This window comes from Diabrotica virgifera, chromosome 8 (genome assembly GCF_917563875.1).
Source record: "Diabrotica virgifera virgifera chromosome 8, PGI_DIABVI_V3a".
NCBI classification, from domain to species: domain Eukaryota; kingdom Metazoa; phylum Arthropoda; class Insecta; order Coleoptera; family Chrysomelidae; genus Diabrotica; species Diabrotica virgifera.
The window spans coordinates 173,171,302-173,193,577 of record NC_065450.1 but is presented as its reverse complement, the minus strand read 5'-3'; the positions used below and the strand labels follow the sequence as shown (position 1 = coordinate 173,193,577).

Genomic DNA, 22,276 nt, shown 5'->3' with positions numbered 1-22,276 from the left:
AAGATATTTTAAAAGTATATACAAGTATGTGTTAAGCATATACTTTTGCATATACTTACGCATATACTAAGAATATTCGATTAAGGTATATTCTAAGAATAAACTTTTACGAACATTCCGAGATACTACGTACACGAATGTGCTCAGTATATTCGGTGCAAGAATATTCTTCGAAGCACATGCAAAGAACATGAAATTTAGAATGTTTTTTATGGTACATGCTATGCTTGTACTATGCATATACTAAAAAGGATATACTTCGACGAATGTTGGTAGGATATGCTTAGAACATGATGCGAACATCATTGTTATGTGGGTAGTGATAAGCCCTTGAAGAAACGTCAACCTCACCACCCAAAATCATCATCAATTGCCCAAAAAATATAAAAAGTATCGAAATCCTCCACTTTTCACCCTCCGTAACTCTGGAACCGTTGATTTTATGACGATTATGTATAGGACCTTTTTTGTTTTAAATTTTATGTAGAACATTTTTGTATAGCATATTGTTTACGCTAAAGCATAGTTTTAGAAATATTGACGAAAAACTTAAAAAAACTACTAATTTACCGACTCCCCCCCCCAAACCCGCTCAAAATGGAGTAACTTTTTTCTGAACCATATGTGGACCATATAGAACAATTTGGTGTTGGAGGAAAACTTTTATTTTTGATGTCTTGGTTAGGCCTTTTTTTGCACCAATTATACTATACTACCTCTGTAACTTTGGAACCGTTCATTTTAGAAGGATTATGCATTGGACCTTTTTTATTTTAAATTTAATGTAGAACATTTTTGTATAGAAGGTTGTTTATGCTAAATCGTATAGTTTTGTAAATATTGACGAAAAACGCAAAAAACTACGAATTTACCGTTTTCTCCCCCCTCTCCCCCCCAAACCCGACGCTCAAAATGGTGTGACTTTTTTCTGAAGATTATGTGGACTATATAGAACAATTTGGTGTTGGAGGAGAACTGTCACTTTGGATGTCTGGGTTATGCCATCTTTTGGATCAATCTTATCATACTATTATTGGGATTGTTAGCTTATATTTTTATTTTCCAGATAAGGGAAACTAATCCCATGAAATTAAAATATTCTTCTCCTAACAGCTAATATATTTTTAATACATCTCGTTTTTAACTGAGTGACTGAACTGGAACGTGTTGAGAGTAAATTGCAGTCAATATGTATATAAAATATTTGTGTGTATATATATAAATAGTTTGCTAAGGTTACCTATCATGCATAGGTAGGTATTATTTGCTATACTATGTCGTTATCTCAAAACAATTCGAAAATTTGTTCAAGTGTGTGATAAGATGATATCAAAAGTATTATTTAGTATATATAATATACTATTTTAACTAAAACTTAAAGTTAAAAATCATATTATCACGATGTTATTATATTTTGTTTATTTTTTACTTGCCCTACCCATTGTTGCTTATCTATACGTAAAATGGGTGTATGGGTACTGGCAAAGAAGAGGCGTATATACCGTAGAACCAGTCTTTCCGAACGGCAGCTTCCAAGATGTACGAAAGGGTAAAATATCAAACTTTGATTTCTACAAGAAATTCTACTCAGACGTAAAGAAGAAAGGATTGAAATATGGAGGACTCTACCAGCTAACACAACCTACTTGGATACCCGTAGATTTGGAATTAATAAAGACTATAATGTCAAAGGACTTTGGACATTTCACTGACCATGGTTTGTACATTAATACCAAGGTGGATCCTATTAGTGGAGGCCTGTTTATGTTGGAAGGAGAAAACTGGAGGAACCATAGAGCCAAGCTAACCCCTACTTTTACGTCAGGTATTTATTTAAATACTCGCTACTTACACAGAATTATTTTATTTTTTTCTACAACCACTATTTAAAATGGACTTTTCTGCACAGTTTTATGTTAACAAAGTTGATATTTTCTCACAGTATAAGATATATGACATTAGTGTGCAGAAAAGTGACGTTTCTGTGCAGAAAAGTGACGTTTCTTTGCCGGAAAGTTCTTTTCTGCACAGTAGACTACTTCATTTTGAATAACGTTATAAGTATATTCTGTTTACATCTGTGGTTAAAGTGTAGACAAATATAACCTGTATGACAATTATTATTATACTTAATTATCGAATATAAATTAAATTATGGATGTTACAACTGTTTTATTTTACAATTTTATTCTTTATAAATATTGTATGATTATCAATTAATCAATAAGAATTTAGCAACCATAGCAAGATACGTAGAATGAAGTAGGTTTGGTGGAAATCCGTGACTGCATAAATATAACGTCAAATGTGACATTATTTATGATTATTATTAATTAAACATAGTTTAAAATTTATAATTTTTTGTTATAATAAATCTTAGATTGGAAATTATGATTTTTAGTTTTAGCAAAATATGTGGTTGTAGAAAAAGTATAGTGTGTAGCACGTACAGAAAGGTAATTTCTCACTCGTTTGAATTGCGGAGCTCGCTTGCGCTCGTACCGCCACCTTTCAAACTCGTGAGAAACTAGTACCTTTCTGCACTTGTTACACAATATACTATTACTTGTTGACTTTCTATGTTTGTGATGAGCCTACAATTTTACCAATGACAGTTTATATATCTGATCTTGGTATATAAGCTAAAAATCTGAGTTTATTCTTAGGTATTTCAAAATTTTAAGACTACAGTCTTCTTATTTAAGTGTTGTCTCAAAATGGGATGTTGGATATCATCATCACTATCTTTATTCTATCTATAGTTGCCCTGCAGAGTTTCATTGAACTGGATTTAAACCAGTCCCCAAAATTTTTAAACCAGGACACTCTCCTTCTTCCTATACTCTTGCCCCCTCTTATCTGTTCCTTTGTTATCAATCTTAGCGTTTCATATTCCTGTCCCCTCATTACGCGTCCCAAATATTGCAACTTTCTTATTGTTATTAGGTTTATTATTTGATATTCTCTGCTCATTTCTCGCAATATTTCTGTGTTTGTTTTCTTCTGTTTCCATGCTATTATAAGCATCCTTTAACACCACATTTCAAATGACTGTACTGCCCAGCTTTCAAGTCCAGATTGTAGTATCGAAAACAAGTATAGTCCAGGGCGCATCTGTTTTGAGATGGACGTTGAGAGGTGACTCAAATTTTTTTGCAGAAATTGCTTGAAAATAACTAAAAATAATAATATTTGAGTCATCCTCCCACTCAAAATGGTCCGGAACATTGTTTAAATAATCAAAATATCAAGATATGAAGGAAAAATTGATTTTTTTATTGGTTTTTTGATTATAACTTTAAAACTGTTCATTTCTGAGAAAAGTTGTACTGACATAAAAATTGTGTAATTAAATTTCCTATAATACAGAATTGGTTAAGAATTTAAAAATAGTCACCCTTGTTGAAAAACAGCAATTTTTGCGAAAAAAAACGATATAAAAACAATTACAGTGGAACCTCGATAAGTCGGATTAATCGGGACCGCGGCCGATCCGGGTTATTGAAAATTCGGGTTAGTCGGAGAATATGGCAAAAATTAATAAAATACATATAAATAATAAACAAATACACATTATAATTGCAAAAACATGAAATACATAATATGCACAGTACATATAAATTAAGTACAGTTGTATACAGTATTTTAATTTCTTGGTTAAAAACTCGGTCAAGTGAAAAAATGTTTGTTTTGCCTGATGAAAATCGATCCGGGTTAGCCGGACTTCCGGGTTATCGGGGGCCGACTTATCGAGGTTCCACTGTATTCGCATTTTACGTTATTCAACCATTCATGCTATACTTAGGACCTTCATATTTTACCCAGAAAAACTTTATGATATAGTAAAACAACACTGTAAATTTTATTAAGATCAGTTTAATAGTTCATTAATAGATTTTGCAAAATAAATTTTGCAATCCAGCTTTCGCAAAAAAATTCATTTTTTTAAAATGTTACAGGACTGAAAATAAAGCAGATAGCAAGTTCATTTTTTTTGCTTATAGAAGTGTACCGTACCTTTTATTTTCATTTTGCAAAATTAAAATCGATTAATTACCACGGCGTCAGGAAATTTTTTAAATAAACAATAATTTTTGGTGCTACACGCAGGACAGCGGTGTTCGATTCACACAAGTTGATTTCCACCAAAATTTCTTCCAATCTTTATCTAATATATTATTTCCTTACTCTATATTTTGTTGTATTTTAATATTTTAATTCCACAAAAATCAAACTAATTTCATTATTGTTTGTGAAATATTGTTTAAACAATTACAATATGTTTAGAAATAATAAACTTTTATTCTCTAAGTTAAAGGTACATTCCATGTCAAATCACTCAGGCAAAAAATTTTGGACCTCCGATTTGTCTGAAAATTGGTATATAGCTTCTGCGGGACGTAAAAATAAAATATTTAAATTCAAAAAATCTTCTTCTTCTTTTTGTCTCAAAATGTTATTTTATGCGATTTTAGCCAAGCCGCACACCAAAGAAACATGAAACGAAAAACATGAAACATGAAACGAAAAACATGTTTTATGAAAAGAAAACACTGCTAAAAACATCTCAAAGTCCGCCTACTAATGAAACGAGTGTGATTCATGCTCATGACACATTTTTATTTTCGGAGAGTCTCATAAATGGCCGGATATATATTTGTTTAGCAGTGGTTTATTTCCATGAAACGTAATTTACGTTTCATGTTTCTTTGATGTGCGGCCGGGCTTACAGTGATTTGGTGTTTATTTAAACAAATTTGCATTTTCTGTCGTAAAATATCAATGAAAAACATAATGTTTTAATAGAAAGGACTCAAAAATGTCATTATATGGCATTATAACAAGTTATTTTGAATCAAAACAAGTTTTTGATCAAATTTTATAGTGTAAAAAACGTTAAAATACCGTTTTTACATTTTCCTCCATTCCCAAAATACATCATCATCGATTTGGCTGAAAATTTGCCCACAGATATCCAAAAGACAGAACTTTAAGTGGTTAGAAGGATTTATCGTATTTACAATTATTACAATTTCTTTTTAACAATTTTTTTCGTGAGGTCGATATTTTCGAGTTAATTTTACTTACAGTAGACGCCTATATTTTTGACTATAATATTGCATGTAACTTTTTTGGTATTGTAATATAATTCAAATTCTTCTCACCACTTAAAGTCCTATGTTTTGTCTATCTGTGGGCAAATTTTCAGCCAAATCGATTATGACGTATTTTGGGAATGGAGAAAAATGTAAAAAACGGTATTTTAACGTTTTCTACACTATAAAATTTGATCAAAAGCTTGTTTTGAATCAAAGTAACTTGTTATAATGCCATATAATGACATTTTTGAGTCCTTTCTATTAAAATATTATGTTTTTCATTGATACTTTACCATAGAAAATGCAAATTTGTATAAATAAACACCAAATCACTGTAAAATTGCATAAAATAACATTTTGAGAAAAAAAGAAGAAGAAGAAGATTTTTTGACTTTAAATATCTTATTTGTACGTCCAGCAGAAGCTATATACCAATTTTCAGACAAATCGGAGGTCCAAAATTTTTTTTGCTCCAAAATTGAGTGATTTGAAATAGAATGACCCTAAAATATATGAAAAAAGAAAATTTTTGCTAAAAAGTGTTATTTCAAAAGAGTATGTGTTTTTATTTTGCAATAAACATATTTATTTATTTATATAGAAATGTAATAAAAATTAAAATGTATCAATCATTATCAAAGGTCATTGGAATGCCCAATCAGAGCAAACTATCCGCTGTCCTGCGCGTAACACCAATAATATTAATGTTTATTTAAAAAAATTCCTGACGCCGTGGTAGTTAATCGATTTTAGTTTTGCAAATTGCAAATAAAAGGTACAGTACACTTCTATAAGCAAAAAAATTCAACTTGCTATCTCCTTTATTTTCAGTCCTGTAACATTTTGAAAAAATGAATTTTTTTTGCGAAAGCTGGATTGCAAAATTCATTTTGCAAAATCTATTGAATCGATCTTAATGAAATTTATAGTATTATATTACTGTATCATAAAGTTTTTCTGGGTGAAATATGAAGGTCCTAAGTGTAGCATAAATGGTTGAAAAATATAAAATGCGAATACTTGTTTTTGTATGGTTTTTTCGCAATTATTGCTATTTGCAACAAGGGTGACTATTTTTTACATTTTTTACTAATTCTATATTATAGGAAATTTAATTATGCAACTTTTATGTTGGTACAACTTTTCTCGGAAATGAACACTTTTAAAGCTATAATCAAAATACGAAGAAAAAAATAGAATTTTTCCTTCATTTCTTGACATTTTGATTATTTAAACAATGTTCCAGACCTTTTTGAGAGGGAGGATAAATCAAATATTATTATTTGAGTTATTTTCAAGCAATTTATGCAAGAAAATTTGAGTCGCCTCTCAACGTCCAAATGTACTAATATTTTTACCGATGAGCCCTGGTCTAGTAATATTTAAGAGATCTTACACTCAGTTCTAATAAAAAAAATATAAAAAAATTTTTTTAAGAAACGCCTTTCTTTAGTTACGAGTTACTTAAATTGAACAGATTATAAAAAAATCAACTAAAAAGCAAAACAAAAAAAAAAGTGAAAAAAACTAACACATTTGTCAAAGAAAAGCGTGGCGCGTCTTCATCGAATAAACGGTTTTCGCACCACGCTTTTCTTTAGCGAATGTGTTAGATTTTTTCAATTTTTTATTTTTTGCTTTTTGGTTGATTTTTTTTATAATATGTTTAATTTTAGTCACTCGTAACTAAAGAAAAGCGTTTCTTAAAAATATTTTTTCATACTTTTTTATTTTTTAGTCTTACACTTTAAACATTAAAATATATCGTTATGTTTATTAAAATATGTATAAAACATAATATCATAATATGATGTACAGCTGGTTCCTAAAAAAACTGATACGACTCTTAGTAAGATTTGATCATTTTGAGCAGTGTATGATTGATCTGACATTATATTATATTTATTATGACAGACAAATAATAAAATAAACAAACAAACAGCAATTTTTTAACGTTGAACGGAATAAGTTATGTGACAAATTTTAAGATTTGGCAGTGACAGTGACAGAATGTAAATAATAATTATTTATGCTTCAAAATACACTGCTCAATTTTATACAAAATACGCTTTAAGAGTCGTATCAGTTTTTTTTTGGAACCAGCTGTACAAACATGAAAAGTAGTCGGAATTGGCAAAAAATTTGAAACTTTATTGTTTATTTATGAAGCATAACGTAAACAATTAACGTAGAAAGTGAAATTATGTATAGTTCATATCATTAGCTACACTCCGTAAAAGTTTCAAGTTTCTACATTGTAAAAAACAAGAGAATTTAAGCATTTCTAATAAAATCGTTTTTTTTTATTTATACAATTAATAAACATAAATTTTTTTATTGACTATTCGTGTATTGTTCCCGCGAATGCATATATATCTGCAAATTTTCATTAATTTGCATTGGAGAAAAGTCAGTCAAATTAACGTCTAAAGATTTTATGCAAACTATTGAAGTAAAAAAAAGCGTTTAATAAAGGTCTTTATTGCAGATAATTGTTTTTATTTTTACAAAATCATTTCTTGCTATTTTTATCCTGGTCCTTATTTCTGTTGTTTGATCTTTATTTTCTGAAATACTGTTTCCCAGGTATTTATGTTTATCAACTATTTCTATTGACACATCTCCCTCCCAAATATATTTTTGTTTAACTTTTATTTTCTTCGTTATATTCTTCGTATACCTAGTCCTTTTTATATTCATTTTTAGTCCATATTTTCACAGAAAGTGTTTGTATTGTTTAGTAGTAGTAGTCTGGGCAGATTATCGGAGAATAGGCCATTTTTGAGAAAAGTTATTTAACAGCAATTTTATTGCTGGAATGGAATCTTATAGTTCTATATATTAATAATATAGGTATGCAAAGTCCGCAGATAGTGTGCTACTTATTTTATAAACAAAATGGCGCCTCCAAATCCTGTTTATTTCAATAATTGCTCTATAACTCCAAAGATTTTGACTGTACACCAAAATACTGAAATAAAAATTCACCATAATTAAATTCTACATACAGACATGTTTTTCCGATTAACTTTGACGAAAATTTTCTTCGGAAAATGCGGGGTTTTCCAACAAAATCTCAAATTGTCAACTAAAATTTTAGGTAAATAATTATTTAATCGATAATTAAATACTTTGGTAATATAAAAGCCCTATTGATGCAGATTATATTTCCAGAAGCCGATGGAAATTGAATGAACAGTTTAGCAACAATTATATTAAATTTTTAATTAAAAATTTACGGTCGCTATAATAACCATAATAATTACGATACCTAAGAATAACTATAATTTTAGTATAAAATAGCTCTATACATTGTATACATATCTAATATACTTTACGGAATTAAAATTGGATTATTCAAGCCGCAACAGGAATATTTTAAAATTATAAACAATGTTTTTGGTTATAAACAAATAGAATATCTCGGCAACTAATAAATTAAATTAAATTATGAAAACGGTATTGGAAACAACTCCACAGGATGCTTGTTATCAAAGAAAAAATGTGCAATGAGTGGTTCCTGAGATACAATCCATCAAATTTGACCGGCAAGTACGACAAAGATATAAAGAATAGGATCATAATTTTTCAACCATCACCTTTTTATATCAGTCGTCTTTCTCCACACTAACTTTCATATCTACAAAAGACTAATAAAATATATTATAATAATAAAAACTGTCGACATTACGAGTGAAAAATGCCAAAAATTACAAAATTCCAATCAAAAATTAGGTTGGAAAAAATGGAATCTAAGAGTTCAAAATCGGTATACGGTAAAAATAGCATTTTCTCGGCTTTCGATGGAGTAATTTTCTTAATTTTTTTTTGTTCCTAATTAACTCGAGTAGAGTCATCTAACTAACACATTATTAAATGTCAGAGTTGCTTTTGTTTGGTTATAATAATAAATTTATTTATATCAAAATAAAACTACATATTTTTTCCAGTTGTAGACTTTTTTTGGATAAACTTACCACAAGTGTACCTTTTAACGTTTAAAATATAAATATTCTCATTTGAAAGCTATATAATTATTTAAAAAATATTTGTTTAACCAAATTAAAAAATTTTGCCATAATAAATATATTAATTTATTCTTACAAAACAAATGCAACTCTGACATCTAATAATGCATTATTTACGTGGCTCTACTCAAGTTACTTGGGAACAAAAAAAAATAAGAAAATTGCTCCATCGGAAGCCGAGAAAATGCATTTTTTAACTTTAAAATTCCATTTTCTCCACCTAATTTTTGATTGGAATTTTGTTATTTTTTACATTTTTCACTCGTAATATCGATGGTTTTTATTATTATAAAATATGTAATGAGTCTTTTAAAGAAATGAAAATTTGTGTTGAGAAATAGAACTAAAATAAAAAGGTGATAGTTCAAAAATTACCATCCTATTGTTTATACATTTGCCATACTTGGCGGTCAACTTTGACGGGTTGTATGTCAGGAATTAGTCATCGCAATTAAACGGTTTTTCTTTGAAAAGAAGCATCCTGTCGAGTTCTTTCTAACACCGTTTTCATAATTTAATCTAATTTAATAGTTACCCAGATATTCTATTTGATTTTAAGCCAAAAAATTGTTTATAAATTTAAAATATTGCTGTGACCGCATAAATAGTCCAATTTCAATTTTGTAAAGTGAATTTGATAGGTATAGAGCCTTTTTATAGAAAAATGATAATTATTCTTATATATCATGAATATTTAAAAATTTTAATTAACAATTTAATTGTTGCTAAACTGTTTATTCAATTTCCATCGGCTTCTGGAAATATAATCTATATGGATAGGGATTTTATAGGGGTTTTAAGTTATTTAATTATCGATAAATAATTACTTACCTAAAATTTTAGTTGCAAATCAAAAATTTTGTTGGAAAACCCTCATTTTCTGAAGAAAATTTTCGTCGAAATAAATCGGGAAAACATGTCTATATGTAGAATTTATTTACGGTGAATTTTTATTTGGGTATTTTTGGTGTAAACTTAAAATGTTTGGAGTTATAGAGCAATAATTAAAAAAAAACAAGATTTGGGGGCGCCATTTTGTTTATAAAAAAAGTAGCACACTATCTGCGGACTCTGCATACCTAATATTATTAATATATAGAATCATAAGATTCCATTCCAGCAATAAGATTGCTGGTAAATAACTTTTCCTTGTATTTTGCTAATTAGCCCAGAGTATACTTAATTGGAGTTGTTCAGTAGAGCTTGCCGTAATGATGGTTATTACCTTAAGTTGTTAATAGTTCCTCCGTTAATTATTACTCCTTCACTTTCAGATAGTTAATAGTTTTAGATAATTCAAAATTTAGTAGTGAAGAAGTATTAAAATAAGTAGTATAGTTATTCACTTACAATTTTTTTTTCGCTTGCACTTTGTGCAATCCTGATACTTGTAGTTGTGTAGATATTTTTGCAATTAATTATTTCCAAATTGGTTCAACTTTTAAGCTTATTGCTTTTAATTCGCAAAAAGAACAACTTAGTTGCCTTTAGAAAAAATCAAATATGAACATGAACATTACATTAAGAGTTGGACATAATTTAACTCTGAACTGAATGAGTTCGTATTTTATAAGAAAGTACTTTTAAATAAATATGTGACACTTTCATCATTAATTTGTGTTTTTCACTTAGTTCTTGGAATAACACTTTTTATGTCATACTTGCCCATATCCTCGATGTTTTGGTCATTTTACATGTCGAAACTTCCACGCCGAATTTTTCCTCTGACCAGGTAGGTATATTAAAACCACTTTTTGTCTGGTCCCAAGTGCATACTTTTACAGTTTTCAGCACCTGATACAATCTGATTTCAGTTGGAAGCCAATAATTTCAAATCTTCTATATTTTATAAGAGACAATTAAGCTTCGTCACTACAGTGTTATTATTTATTAATTACTACACTATCTTATAGACCATTTTAGTGCTTATTTTAAATGATAACATCCACAGAACACTAATACATATACCATATAAATATTTTCTGAAAAATATTTAAATTTGCTTTGTTTATTCAAAAAGAATGTTATATTCTATTTAAATTCACCCTTTTAAATTTTTAGGTAAAATGAAGATGATGTTTCATATCCTTGCCACCCAATCAAAAGGTTTTGAAAAATTATTAGCGCAAGAAGCAGCTAAGAAAGAACCAGTCTTCATCAAGGAGCTACTGGCTAGATTTACCACTGACATCATTGGATCGGTAGCCTTTGGTATTGACTGTCACTGCATGATCGAACCAGACAATGAGTTCAGAATTCAATCCCAAAAGGCCTTCGGCATTAGACAAAGATATAAGCAACTAATGCGAATGTACTTTTCAAATAAAATGCTAACACTTTTTAGTTATAAACAGACTGACGAAGATGTTGACAGATTTTTCTCGAATCTTGTAAGGAGTACAATTGAGTACAGGGAAAAGAATGGTATTTACAGAAAGGACTTTTTGCAGATGTTAATAGAACTTAAAAATACAGGTAAATCTTTAACATTAGTATCACAAGAGAATGAGAATAAATTGAAAATAATGCGACAATTTTTCGAAAACTTGTTGCTTGGCAATAGACACGAGACCCCGCAGGACTCGAGTGACTATTGTCGACTAGAAACAAGTTTGAGAAACAAATTGGAGCATTATGTTCGTATTTATTCTTACTATAGTTTGATATTCTAAAAATGTTTTTTTAATTTTAAGAACGTTTTTAATACTATTAATTTTTTCATAGAATTTTTTAAAAATTTAAGTTTTTGTAAATAAAAAATCAGGGACATTTATCATAATTTATGTTTTTCAACTTTTCCAAGTGAACAGCATAGTTTAGCCAATATTCAGACGATGATATCAGTAAAATATTAGCCAAAATTATTTATACGAGTAAATACGTTTTATTCATGAAATAATCTCACCGAATTACACTCAAGCGCTTAAAATTGCCGATTTGTATCGTCCTGCTCAAATTTGACAATTTGAGATTAGATCCGGAACTAAATGTTTATTAAGTATAGTTCATTTTCCTAAATGTGACAGTTGTCAAATCTAGGAAACTCGTAATTAAACAGAAACAAAATATATCTAGGGCTTTTCGTTTTCCTCGTAATACGAGAGATGTCGCTGTTTTGCGTCTCAAAAGGCGGGTTCATCGCATCGCGATGGTTTGCTTTAAAAGAGGCAGAATGTTTGTATTCCCTTCAGAGTTGTGACTGCATAATCTTCACTGATGATGCATAAGGATGCTGAAATAGTTACTATATGGAGATGGTGGTCCAACTCTGAATCGAATATAAACAAAACCTGCCTTGAACCCTTTTTTATCTGTTTCATTTTTACTCAATTTGTGAGTATTTAGAAACTGTCTTTCGGTCCTTTTCCTAGAAGAAGAGAAGGTAAATGCGTGGCCTAAGTGTCCTCTATTTGCTTTCTCCTATTTCGTCGTCTCTATGTGATTATATATTGTAAGATCCGGAGATATGGGATGCAGCCAGAAAGCAGTTTATTAACGAAAAGTCTTGGATTTAAAATATTGTTTATTATATTTTTATTTCAATTATTCTAATTGTTTAAAAAGTAGTAAACTTTGTATCTAGGGCTTTTCGTTTTCCTCGTAATAGAAACAAAATACTTAAAATTATTAGCGGTATAAAAATGCAAAAAGATTATTCCCAGAATAATAATAAACAGGTTGGACAGAACTAAACACGTGATGAAAAATCTCACTACACAGTATACAGGGTGTAACAAAAATACAGGTCATAAATTTAATCACATATTCTGTGACCAAAAATAGTTCGATTGAATCTAACTTACCTTAGTACATATGTGCACATAAAAAAAGTTACAGCCCTTTGAAGTTACAAAATAAAAATCGATTTTTTCCAATATATCGAAAACTATTTATGATATTTTATTGAAAATGGACATGTGATATTCTTATGGCAGTAGTATCTTAAGAAAAAATTATAGTGAATTTTAGACACCCCATAAAAGTATTATGGGGGTTTTGTTCCTTTAAACCCCCCAAACTTTTGTGTACGTTCCAATTTAATTATTATTGTAGAACCATTAATTAAACACAGTGTTTTAAAAACTTTTTTGCCTCTTAGTACTTTTTCGAAAAGTCGAGTTTTTATCGAGATATTTTGAATATTTGTCAAATCCACCACATATTTGTATAGGGTTAAGTACGATTATGTAGACTTAGTAATAATATGAAAATTTATTTATATTTTACATTTTTAGGTATATTTTGAACCATATTAAAAAAGAAGCCACATCTCGATAAAAGGTGCGTTATCGTAAAAATACAAAGAGGCAAAAAAGTTTTAAAAACATTGTGTTTAGCTAATGGTATCGCAGTAATAGTTTAATTGGAACGTACACAAACATTTGGGGGGTTTAAAGGAACAAGACCCCCAAAAAATTTTTATGTAAACATATTAAAAAAGAAGCAGCAACCCGATAAAAACTGCCTGATCGAAAAAATACTAGGAGCCAGAAAAGTTTCAAAAATATTGAATTTAACTAATGGTACCACAATAATAATTTAATTGGAACGTACACAAAAGTTTGGGGGCGTTTAAGGGAACAAAACCCCCATAAAATTTTTATGGGGTGCACAAATTTCACTATAATTTTTCTTTAAGATGTTCCTGCCATAAGATTGCCACATGTCCATTTTCGTTAAAAAATCTCTAATAGTTTTTGATATATTTGAAAAAATCGATTTTTATTTTGTAATTTCAAAGGGCTGTAACTTTTTTAATGTGCATATTAGTACTAAGGTAAGTTAGGTTCATTCAAACTATTTTTGTTCCCAGAATATGTGATTTAATTTATGACCTGTATTTTTGTAACACCTTGTATATTACACACTATATCTGGAAATTAAAATTATTAAAAAATAACCAATAATATAATTTTTTGCAATATTGATCATTTTTGACTGTTTGCCGTGACAGATTTTACGTCAGTAGGTGACATTTACTAGCAACTCGACGGTAAGTAATCCAACTCGACGGTAAGTACTCCAACTCGACGGTAAGTAATTCACTTACCGTCGAGTTAAAAAATCTCTTAATTTTAATTTATTTTTTGAAAGAATAAAGAAAACTAACGAATTATTTATTAATATTGAAACTTATGGTACAACTTGTTAAATTATTTAATGAAATCCCACTTGTTTGGGCTGTGGTTTCACTTCTAACAGAAACTCCTGCAGAATCGCATACATTAGTAGTATCCAACATTTTTTCTCTTCAAATACGCGATCAAAGTTGAAAACTTGGAAATATCAATGCCGTCATAAAGAAAAACGGTGGATTTAATCATTGAATATTCTGCCCAGAGGCTTCCAGGAGCTTTCAACTGCATATGTCTTTGAACGAAATATGCCAATAGAGTCTTTTCTTCGATTCTTAAATTCTTGCCTTCGCACCATTTTTTAAAACTTTGGTAGGTATTTTGATAACGGATTTTGGATTTTTCGGGAATAATTGCGGAACACCCTTCTTCCCAAGCCCGTTCAATTTCTTCAAATTCACTTTCGCTCATATTTTAATTTATAATAATCAAAATTGTACTTAAAATTATTGACAACTAAATAAAAACTCAATTCTCCATTGTTGTTATGCACCCTAGTTACTACCTAACAACCAAAGTATATATCTTCATTAAATGAATGAAACTAGTCAATATGACGAAAATGTTTAATTTTATAATTTATAATGGTATCAATCGTGCAAAAAACGTTATAAGCATGTCGAACGTTAAGGGTAACCGATCTCAGACTATAATTGGAGTCGTCGCTCCGCTCCTCCTCCAAACAATTGTCTTCGATCGGTATAAAACCCTTACCGTTCTCCATACTTAATATACTATTGTTATTAAAAAACTACTACGAAACACTTTGGTAATATTTTAATTTTAATTGTTCTAACCTAATGGTTTTGCTCTTTTTTAGGAACTGTAACAGATGATGAAGTAATGAAAAAATCTACCCATGGCAAACCTTTCCTCACGATTGAAGAAGTAACCGCTCATTCTCTAACCTTCTTCCTTGCTGGATTTGAAACTTCCTCTACCACAATGACCTTTGCCTTGGTAGAATTGGCCCAAAACCAAGATATTCAAGATAGACTTAGAGCTGAAATCTTGGACGTTTTAGAAAAGCACGACGGTGAATTGACTTACGAAGCTCTAAAAGAGATGGAATATTTGGAACAAACTATTTTGGGTGAGTATGCACTGTGTGTTTATGTGCGCATTCATCTGCTTCCTAAAGTTCCATCTCCTATCTTCTTCTTCTTCTACGGCACTACAGCCCAAATTGAGCCTTGATCTCCTTTATTTTTTGCCTCCACCCTTGCTTATCTGTGGCTGCTCTTCTCCATACACGGACTCCTAAAAGGTCTTGTGCGTCGCTGTTTACTTTGTCTTCCTAGATCTGTCTAGGCTTTCCAACCTGTCTCTTTCCCTGCATTGAAGCATTCTGTGCTCTTTTTGATAGCCTATCCTCTCCCATTCTTATCACATGTCCGGCCCATTGCAATCTTCGTATTCTAATGATGTCTGACAGGGGTGCTTCCTTATAAAGTTGATAAAGTTAGTTGTTGTATCGACTTCCGAAGATCCCGTTTTTCCTCACAGGTCCTAGTATTCTCCTCAGTACTTTCCTTTCGAATGTGTCGAGTTTGTTTTTGGATGTTTCTTTCAGGACCCAGATAGCATGTTATTGGTCGAATTAAAGTTTTATCGATTCTCATCTTTGTATTTCGGTGAACACTTTTAGACCGAAATATATGGGAGAGGGCAAAATAAGCTCTGTTTGCCTGCGTTATCCTCTTCCGTATTTCTCCATCTTCTGATCCGTCGGCATATATTTCTACTCCCAGGTATGTAAACTTTCCAACCGTTTCAATGTCATCTTCATGTATAATGTTTTGTGGGACTATATTTTTTCTCGTCTGAGTCAATATTTTTGTTTTTTCTGTGTTAATTTCCAGACCTAGCATTTTTGTTTGTGTTCTGCGTATGTTTCCTGTGCTCCTGTTGATGTTCTACTCATAATATTAATATAATCGGCAAAAGCGGCCAGTTGAACCGTTCGGTTGGTCAATAGGTTTCCTCGTCCAGTTTGCATTTGCCTAATCGCATACTCCAGTGCCAGGTTAAACAATGTTGGGGCCAGCCCATCTCCCTGCTTTAGTCCCTGCGAAATTTTGAAAAAGTCTCTCCAGTGGTTTTGTATTCGTACACATGCCTGAGTTTCACCCATTCTGGCTTTAATGAGTCTTATTAGCTTATGCTGTATTGCCAATTCAGCCAATATATAGTATAGTTTGTTCCTTTTGACTGAGTCGTATGCCTGTTTGAAGTCTACAAACACGTTGTAAACATCAATATCGTGTTCCCATGATTTGCTCAAGATTTGTTTGACTGTAATTATTTGATCCAGTGTCGATCTTCCCCGTCGGAAGCCCGTCTGATACATCTCCTATCGGAGGTTGGATATCGTAATGGCTATGGTCAATTTGTTGGCTGCTGCTCTGAATAGTTATAATGAACTACAAACACTACAGTTAAATTATTTATTCTCTAAGGTTCCACAGCCAGGAGATGCGTCTTCTTCCTATGCTTCTTCTTCCTTGGATCCTTCCTTGTATAATAATTCTCAGCAACTCATATTTTTCTCCTCTGGTAATGTGACCCAAATATTCCAGTTTTCTTGTTTTTACGCTCTTCATAATATCTAACTCCTTATTTAAATGTCGTAGCACTTCAATATTGGTAATCCTTTGAACCCACTGAATTTTCAATTTTCTTCTGTAACACAACATTTCGAACGCTTCTATTATTCTTATGTGTTGTCTCTTCAATGTCCAAGCTTCCATTCCGTGTAGTGATATAGAAAATAAGTACCATCTTAGAGCGTTTAATCTGAGAAGCAACTGAAGGTCTTTGTTTGTAAGCATTGTCTTCAATTACTTTAATTTCTTTACTTTGGTCATTTTTGTTATCAACCCAGGTTCCCCGATATTTGTAATGTCTCTACTTTTTCTATTTGGGTTTGCTCTATTATTAACCTTTCATCTCCATGTTGTGATAGTCATAAATTTAGTTTTTTGTATTATGGGCGCACGCATACATAATATTTAATATTGTAGCAAAGAGTATTTATCTCTATCGTGGCTGAATGTATCAATCAATCCAAAGCCATAAAAAAGTCTAACAAACTGTGTTTTTCGGAGTTGTTAAGTGGCATATGTTATAGATTTATAGAATCACTAAAAAAGTATGAATTGACGGAGGTTGTAAATATTCCTTGGATTGTAATTTTAATCATTTCTACAGATTGGTATTCATATTCAAAAAGAAAGAGTTTAAAATTTTTGTATAAAACTTATATTTCAAAATTTCAAGTTAATAATAATATAAAACCAATCATTTTATTAAAGACATTAATTGATAAATAATTATTACAGATGTTGAATGGGTTGCATACGCGAGTTCATTTTGCATGAACTAAAAGACAGACGTACTGACAATAATTTATTGTTAACTTCCGGCGACCGGTTTCGCTCTTTATAATATGCAGAGCATCTTCAGATCAACGATTATAAGGAAAGTAAATGATGCCGCTACAAGGAGCTATTTCAATAGTCTTCAATAACATGATCTATTGCTCAAATTATGCTAATGGGGATTTGATTGGATAGACGGAAAATGTTGCATAGGTTAACAAGTATATGGGCAAGTTCTTGAGGGTAGAGAGAAAAGTGGCGGAACACAGCCAACAAATTTGTGCTTGCTATTTTGTTTGTGAATTGAAATAAAAAGTGATGTCATATATTTAATTACATGTTTGTTACATATTAAAAATTAAATACAGGGTGTTTCATTAATAATGTCCATATGGTAACTGGACAAACCTTAGCACAAAATACGAAGATTTAACCTAAAACACTTAAATAAAATGTGGTCCCTTACTGAGTTACAGGGTGTTTTATCTAAAAATTTAAAAACTATTTTTGCTCAGCATTTTAAAACTATTCAACGTACCTTTTTCATACTTGGCAGAAAGTGCGACTACTATACAGCCTACTAAATTGTGATAAGAAAACGTTTCTAGCTACTACCAGAGGCGTACAACAGGGGATAGTGAATGGTTGACCCTTCTCAAATTCTACGCCATTGGAGGAATTACTATTTTCGTACCGTTTTTAGATTCTCCAATACTTTCTACGTAAATAATATACTCTTCATTGGTAACGAAAAAGTCATTAGTTTTCGAGATATTTGAAGTTAAATATGAAACGGCACAGTTATTTTGATTATTTTATGATATGATTCATAAGATTAAAATTTAAAACTTATTTGTACCCAGTACTTTAAAACTATTTGGCGTATCCTTATCATACTTGGCAGAAAGTGTACGTACTGTACACCTTACTAAATTATGATAAATAAACGTTTCTAGCTACCACCAGAGGCGTACGACAGGGGATAGTGGCTGGTTGACCCTTCCCAAATTCTACGCCACTGACGAAATAGCTATTTTAGTGTAATTTTTTGATTTTCCAGTACTTTTTATGTAAATAATGTACTCTTCATTTGGAACGATAAAATGATAAGTTTTCGAGATATTTGAATTTAAAAATGGAACGACACAATACATTAATCAAAATAACCGTGTCGTTTAATTTTTAACTTCAAAGATCTCGAAAACTAATGACTTTATCGTTACGAATGAAGAGTATATTATCTTCATAGAAAGTATTGGAGAATTCAATAATTAAACTAAAATGGCAATTCCACCAGTGGCGTAGAATTTGGAAAGGGTCAACCATTCACTTTCCCCCGTCGTACGCCTCTGGTAATAGCCAGAAACGTTTGTTTAACATATTCTAGTAGTTTGTACAGTACCTATACTTCCTGCTGCCAAGTATGAAAAGGATACGTCGAATAGTTTTAAAATGCTGAGCAAAAATAGTTTTTAAATTTTTTGATAAAACACCCTGTAACTCAGTAAAGAACCACATTTTATTTAAGTGTTTTAGGTTAAATCTTCGTACTTTGTGCTAAGGTTTGTCCAGTTACTATATGGACAATTATTAATGAAACACCCTGTATATGACATCACTTTTTATTCACATTTCACAAACAAAATAGCACAGATTTGTTCACACACATAAAAAACACAGATTTTTTGGCTGTTTTTCGCCACTTTTCTCTTTACCCTCAAGAACTTGCCCATATACTTGTTAACCTATGCAACATTTTCCGTCTATCCAATCAAATCCCCCTTAGAATAATTTGAGCAATAAATCATGTTATTGAAGGCTATATAAATAACTCCTTGTAGCGGCATCATTTAGTTTACTTGTAACCGTTGACCTGAAGATGCTCTGCATATTATAGAGAGCGAAACCGGTCGTCGGAAGTTAACAATAAATGAATGCGAGTACGTCTGTCTTTTACTTGATTTAATTATTACAGAGTTACTCATTGAACACATCGAAATTCGAGAACATGTTAATGTATTATTTATATTTAGTTAAACCTATCGAAAGCGTTCAGCATGTGGTAATAATTTGATGTGTAAAACTGTCTGTTATAAACCGGCCAAACTGCAGTCAATAGACTTATTATACATAGTTCGAAGAATCTTAAAATAATGCTAGAGGGAGTAGGGGGCGAGCTATATCATCCTTGCTTTTTCTTGGCTATAAGTAAATTATAGAATATTAGATTTGTTTATTTTCTTTTGAAATTGTTTCTGTTATAGATACCGTTTTTGCTAATGTTAGTATATTATATTAAACTAATTTAGCATACGAACCGAAGATTCCGATTAAGTTTCTACAATCAATATATTGCAAAACTGTTCCATAAAAATTGTTAAGTTTTTAAATTAATTTGTGTTTTATTTGTTTTTTCTTTAGAAACCCTAAGAAAATACCCACCAATTCCAATACTTCCAAGAGTTTGTACACGAACCTACGAAGTAGACTCTAAATTAACGATTAAGAAAGGTACAGCTGTACAAATACCAGTGATGGCCGTTCATCACGATCCAGAGATATATCCAGATCCTCTGATTTTCGATCCCGATAGATTTAGTAAAGAAAATTCAGTGGGTAGATCTAATTTTGCATTCCTATCATTTGGAGAAGGTCCTAGATTATGTATAGGTAAGTCAGTGTTGCTCATTTAAACATTATTTACTGTAGTTATTGTTATTAGCAATGGTCGTTGTGACAATTGATTTTCATCGATTTATTAATTTTATTTTATGTTTTTAATATATGCTAAAATCTCATTTCGTCAACTCTTAAAGGCATGAGCAGAACAAGTGGGTCGCGGTGGATGCTACTAGCATTGCTACTAGTTAAGTCGCGGTCGATGTTCATAGCACAGTATAGCAAAGAGGTTGCCTGCGCTGCTCAGTCGAACTAGGACCACTGTAAATTAAAGTAGTTTTATGAAATATGAATAAAAAAAAGATTGTGCGTTTGCGATGGTATGATGAAAGTGATGAAAAATGTCACCTGTCACCAAGTGGTGGCTGAAAGGTAATATTATACCAAACAGACGGTTTTTAGTGCATCCAATTTTGAAAAGAAGTCCTTTAAGGGAATACCATCATCTTTTCCTCATACTGAAAATGGCCTGGAACGATTTCATCGTATACGAGAATGACGCCTGAGACATTCTCGTATTTATTGGAAACAACTATTCTCTATTTGGATTGCTCTCTTTCTCATCACAACTTTCATCGACCTCCAATCACAGGGCAGCATCCTTGCAGACCGCGCAGTAGGTATCCATGTAAAAACAAACTCATATGATTTTCAAAAGCATCGATGTAAACCTCTTGGGTAGCATCGTGCTAAACCTCTACCGCGACTTACCTGCTCTGTTCTCTTCCATTCGCTACAATGTGTTTGTTTTACATGAATGTCAAAATCGACCGCTACCTCCACTTTCACAAGTGGGTCGAGGTGAAGGTGGAAGTCGCGATCGCGGTCGATGTCTATGTAAAACAAACACATTGTACTAAATGGAAGAAAACAGAGCAAGTAAGTCGTGGTGGAGGTTTAGCGCAATACCATCCAGGAGGTTTACATCAATGCTTTTTAAGAACAAAAGAGTTTACTTTACATGGATGTCTCCAGTGTGGTCTACAAGGATGCTTCCCTGTGGTTGGTGGTGGCGTCCAACCAAAATGATAGTACCAGTCTTGTAGGATCAGAAGATCCTATAAGACTTGTAAGTCATATAAGTAAAAAAGAAGAAAGAAATGATATAGATATTGTGAATACACAAGAAGAAACTATTGTTCGTGCTTCACGTCCTTGTGCAAATGGAGCTTCAGAAAACGTAAAACAATCCCAAAATGTAAACACCGTTACAACAAAAACTGGACACATAAAAAAGTAACGCCTCAAACTGTTATTGGCCATCAGCTGTTAAAACTAGAAAAAAAACTGAAAATTAAACAGAATAATCTTGCTTGCTTGCTTGGTTATTGGCCTTGCTTTATGCAATTTGGCCAGCTCAATCAGGTTGGCGGTCACGACGTTTACTGGCTCATAACCATGTCGGGCCCACCGAATATGTCTACTTCTTGATCTCTTTTGAAGTAAATTGGCTATGGTGATAACTTTGACTAAATATTTACTTTTTGTATAAGGTACAATAACAAACATAATCTATTAGTAATAAGCATGCATTATAAATAAGTTGTAGCTAGTTGAGCATTATAATTTTATTCTGTTTATGCTAAGAAACCTCATAATTGCTCTGATTGATTCTTCATCTACGTTATGTAAAATTGAATATATTGTTATCGGGGTGGGAAGTCCTTTATTGGCGAAAAAATTGTAGATATCCCAGTTTGGAATGGAGTTAATAGGGCATTCAAACAATATGTGATTAAAATTTTCTATTTTCCCACATTCGCAATAGGCATTGTCTGTCAGGTTCATCCTATGCAAGTTTTCTTTTGTTAGACAGTGCCCTGTACGTAACCTAATAATTGTAGTGATGTGTCTTCGATCTATGAATGGAAGAATAGCAAACCATTTATTTTTAGGAAACGTAGGTTATACTTTTCGGTATTGATGGTCTTTGATTCTAATTAGGTTGTTCCATT

The 22,276-nt window shown here is 31.3% G+C and overlaps 1 protein-coding gene across 1 annotated transcript in view; it reads left to right on the top strand.

Annotated features, from left to right (window-relative positions):
* The first annotated feature begins 1,230 nt into the window (after positions 1–1,230).
* Positions 1,231–22,276, top strand: part of LOC126889862 (cytochrome P450 6a2-like) — a 29,025-nt gene continuing 7,979 nt past the window's right edge. The window contains exons 1-4 of the mRNA XM_050658546.1: positions 1,231–1,825; positions 11,189–11,602; positions 15,083–15,355; positions 20,064–20,312. Coding sequence (XP_050514503.1) covers positions 1,402–1,825; positions 11,189–11,602; positions 15,083–15,355; positions 20,064–20,312 — 1,360 coding nt within the window. The 5' untranslated portion in view covers positions 1,231–1,401. The remainder of the gene's footprint in view (positions 1,826–11,188; positions 11,603–15,082; positions 15,356–20,063; positions 20,313–22,276) is intronic.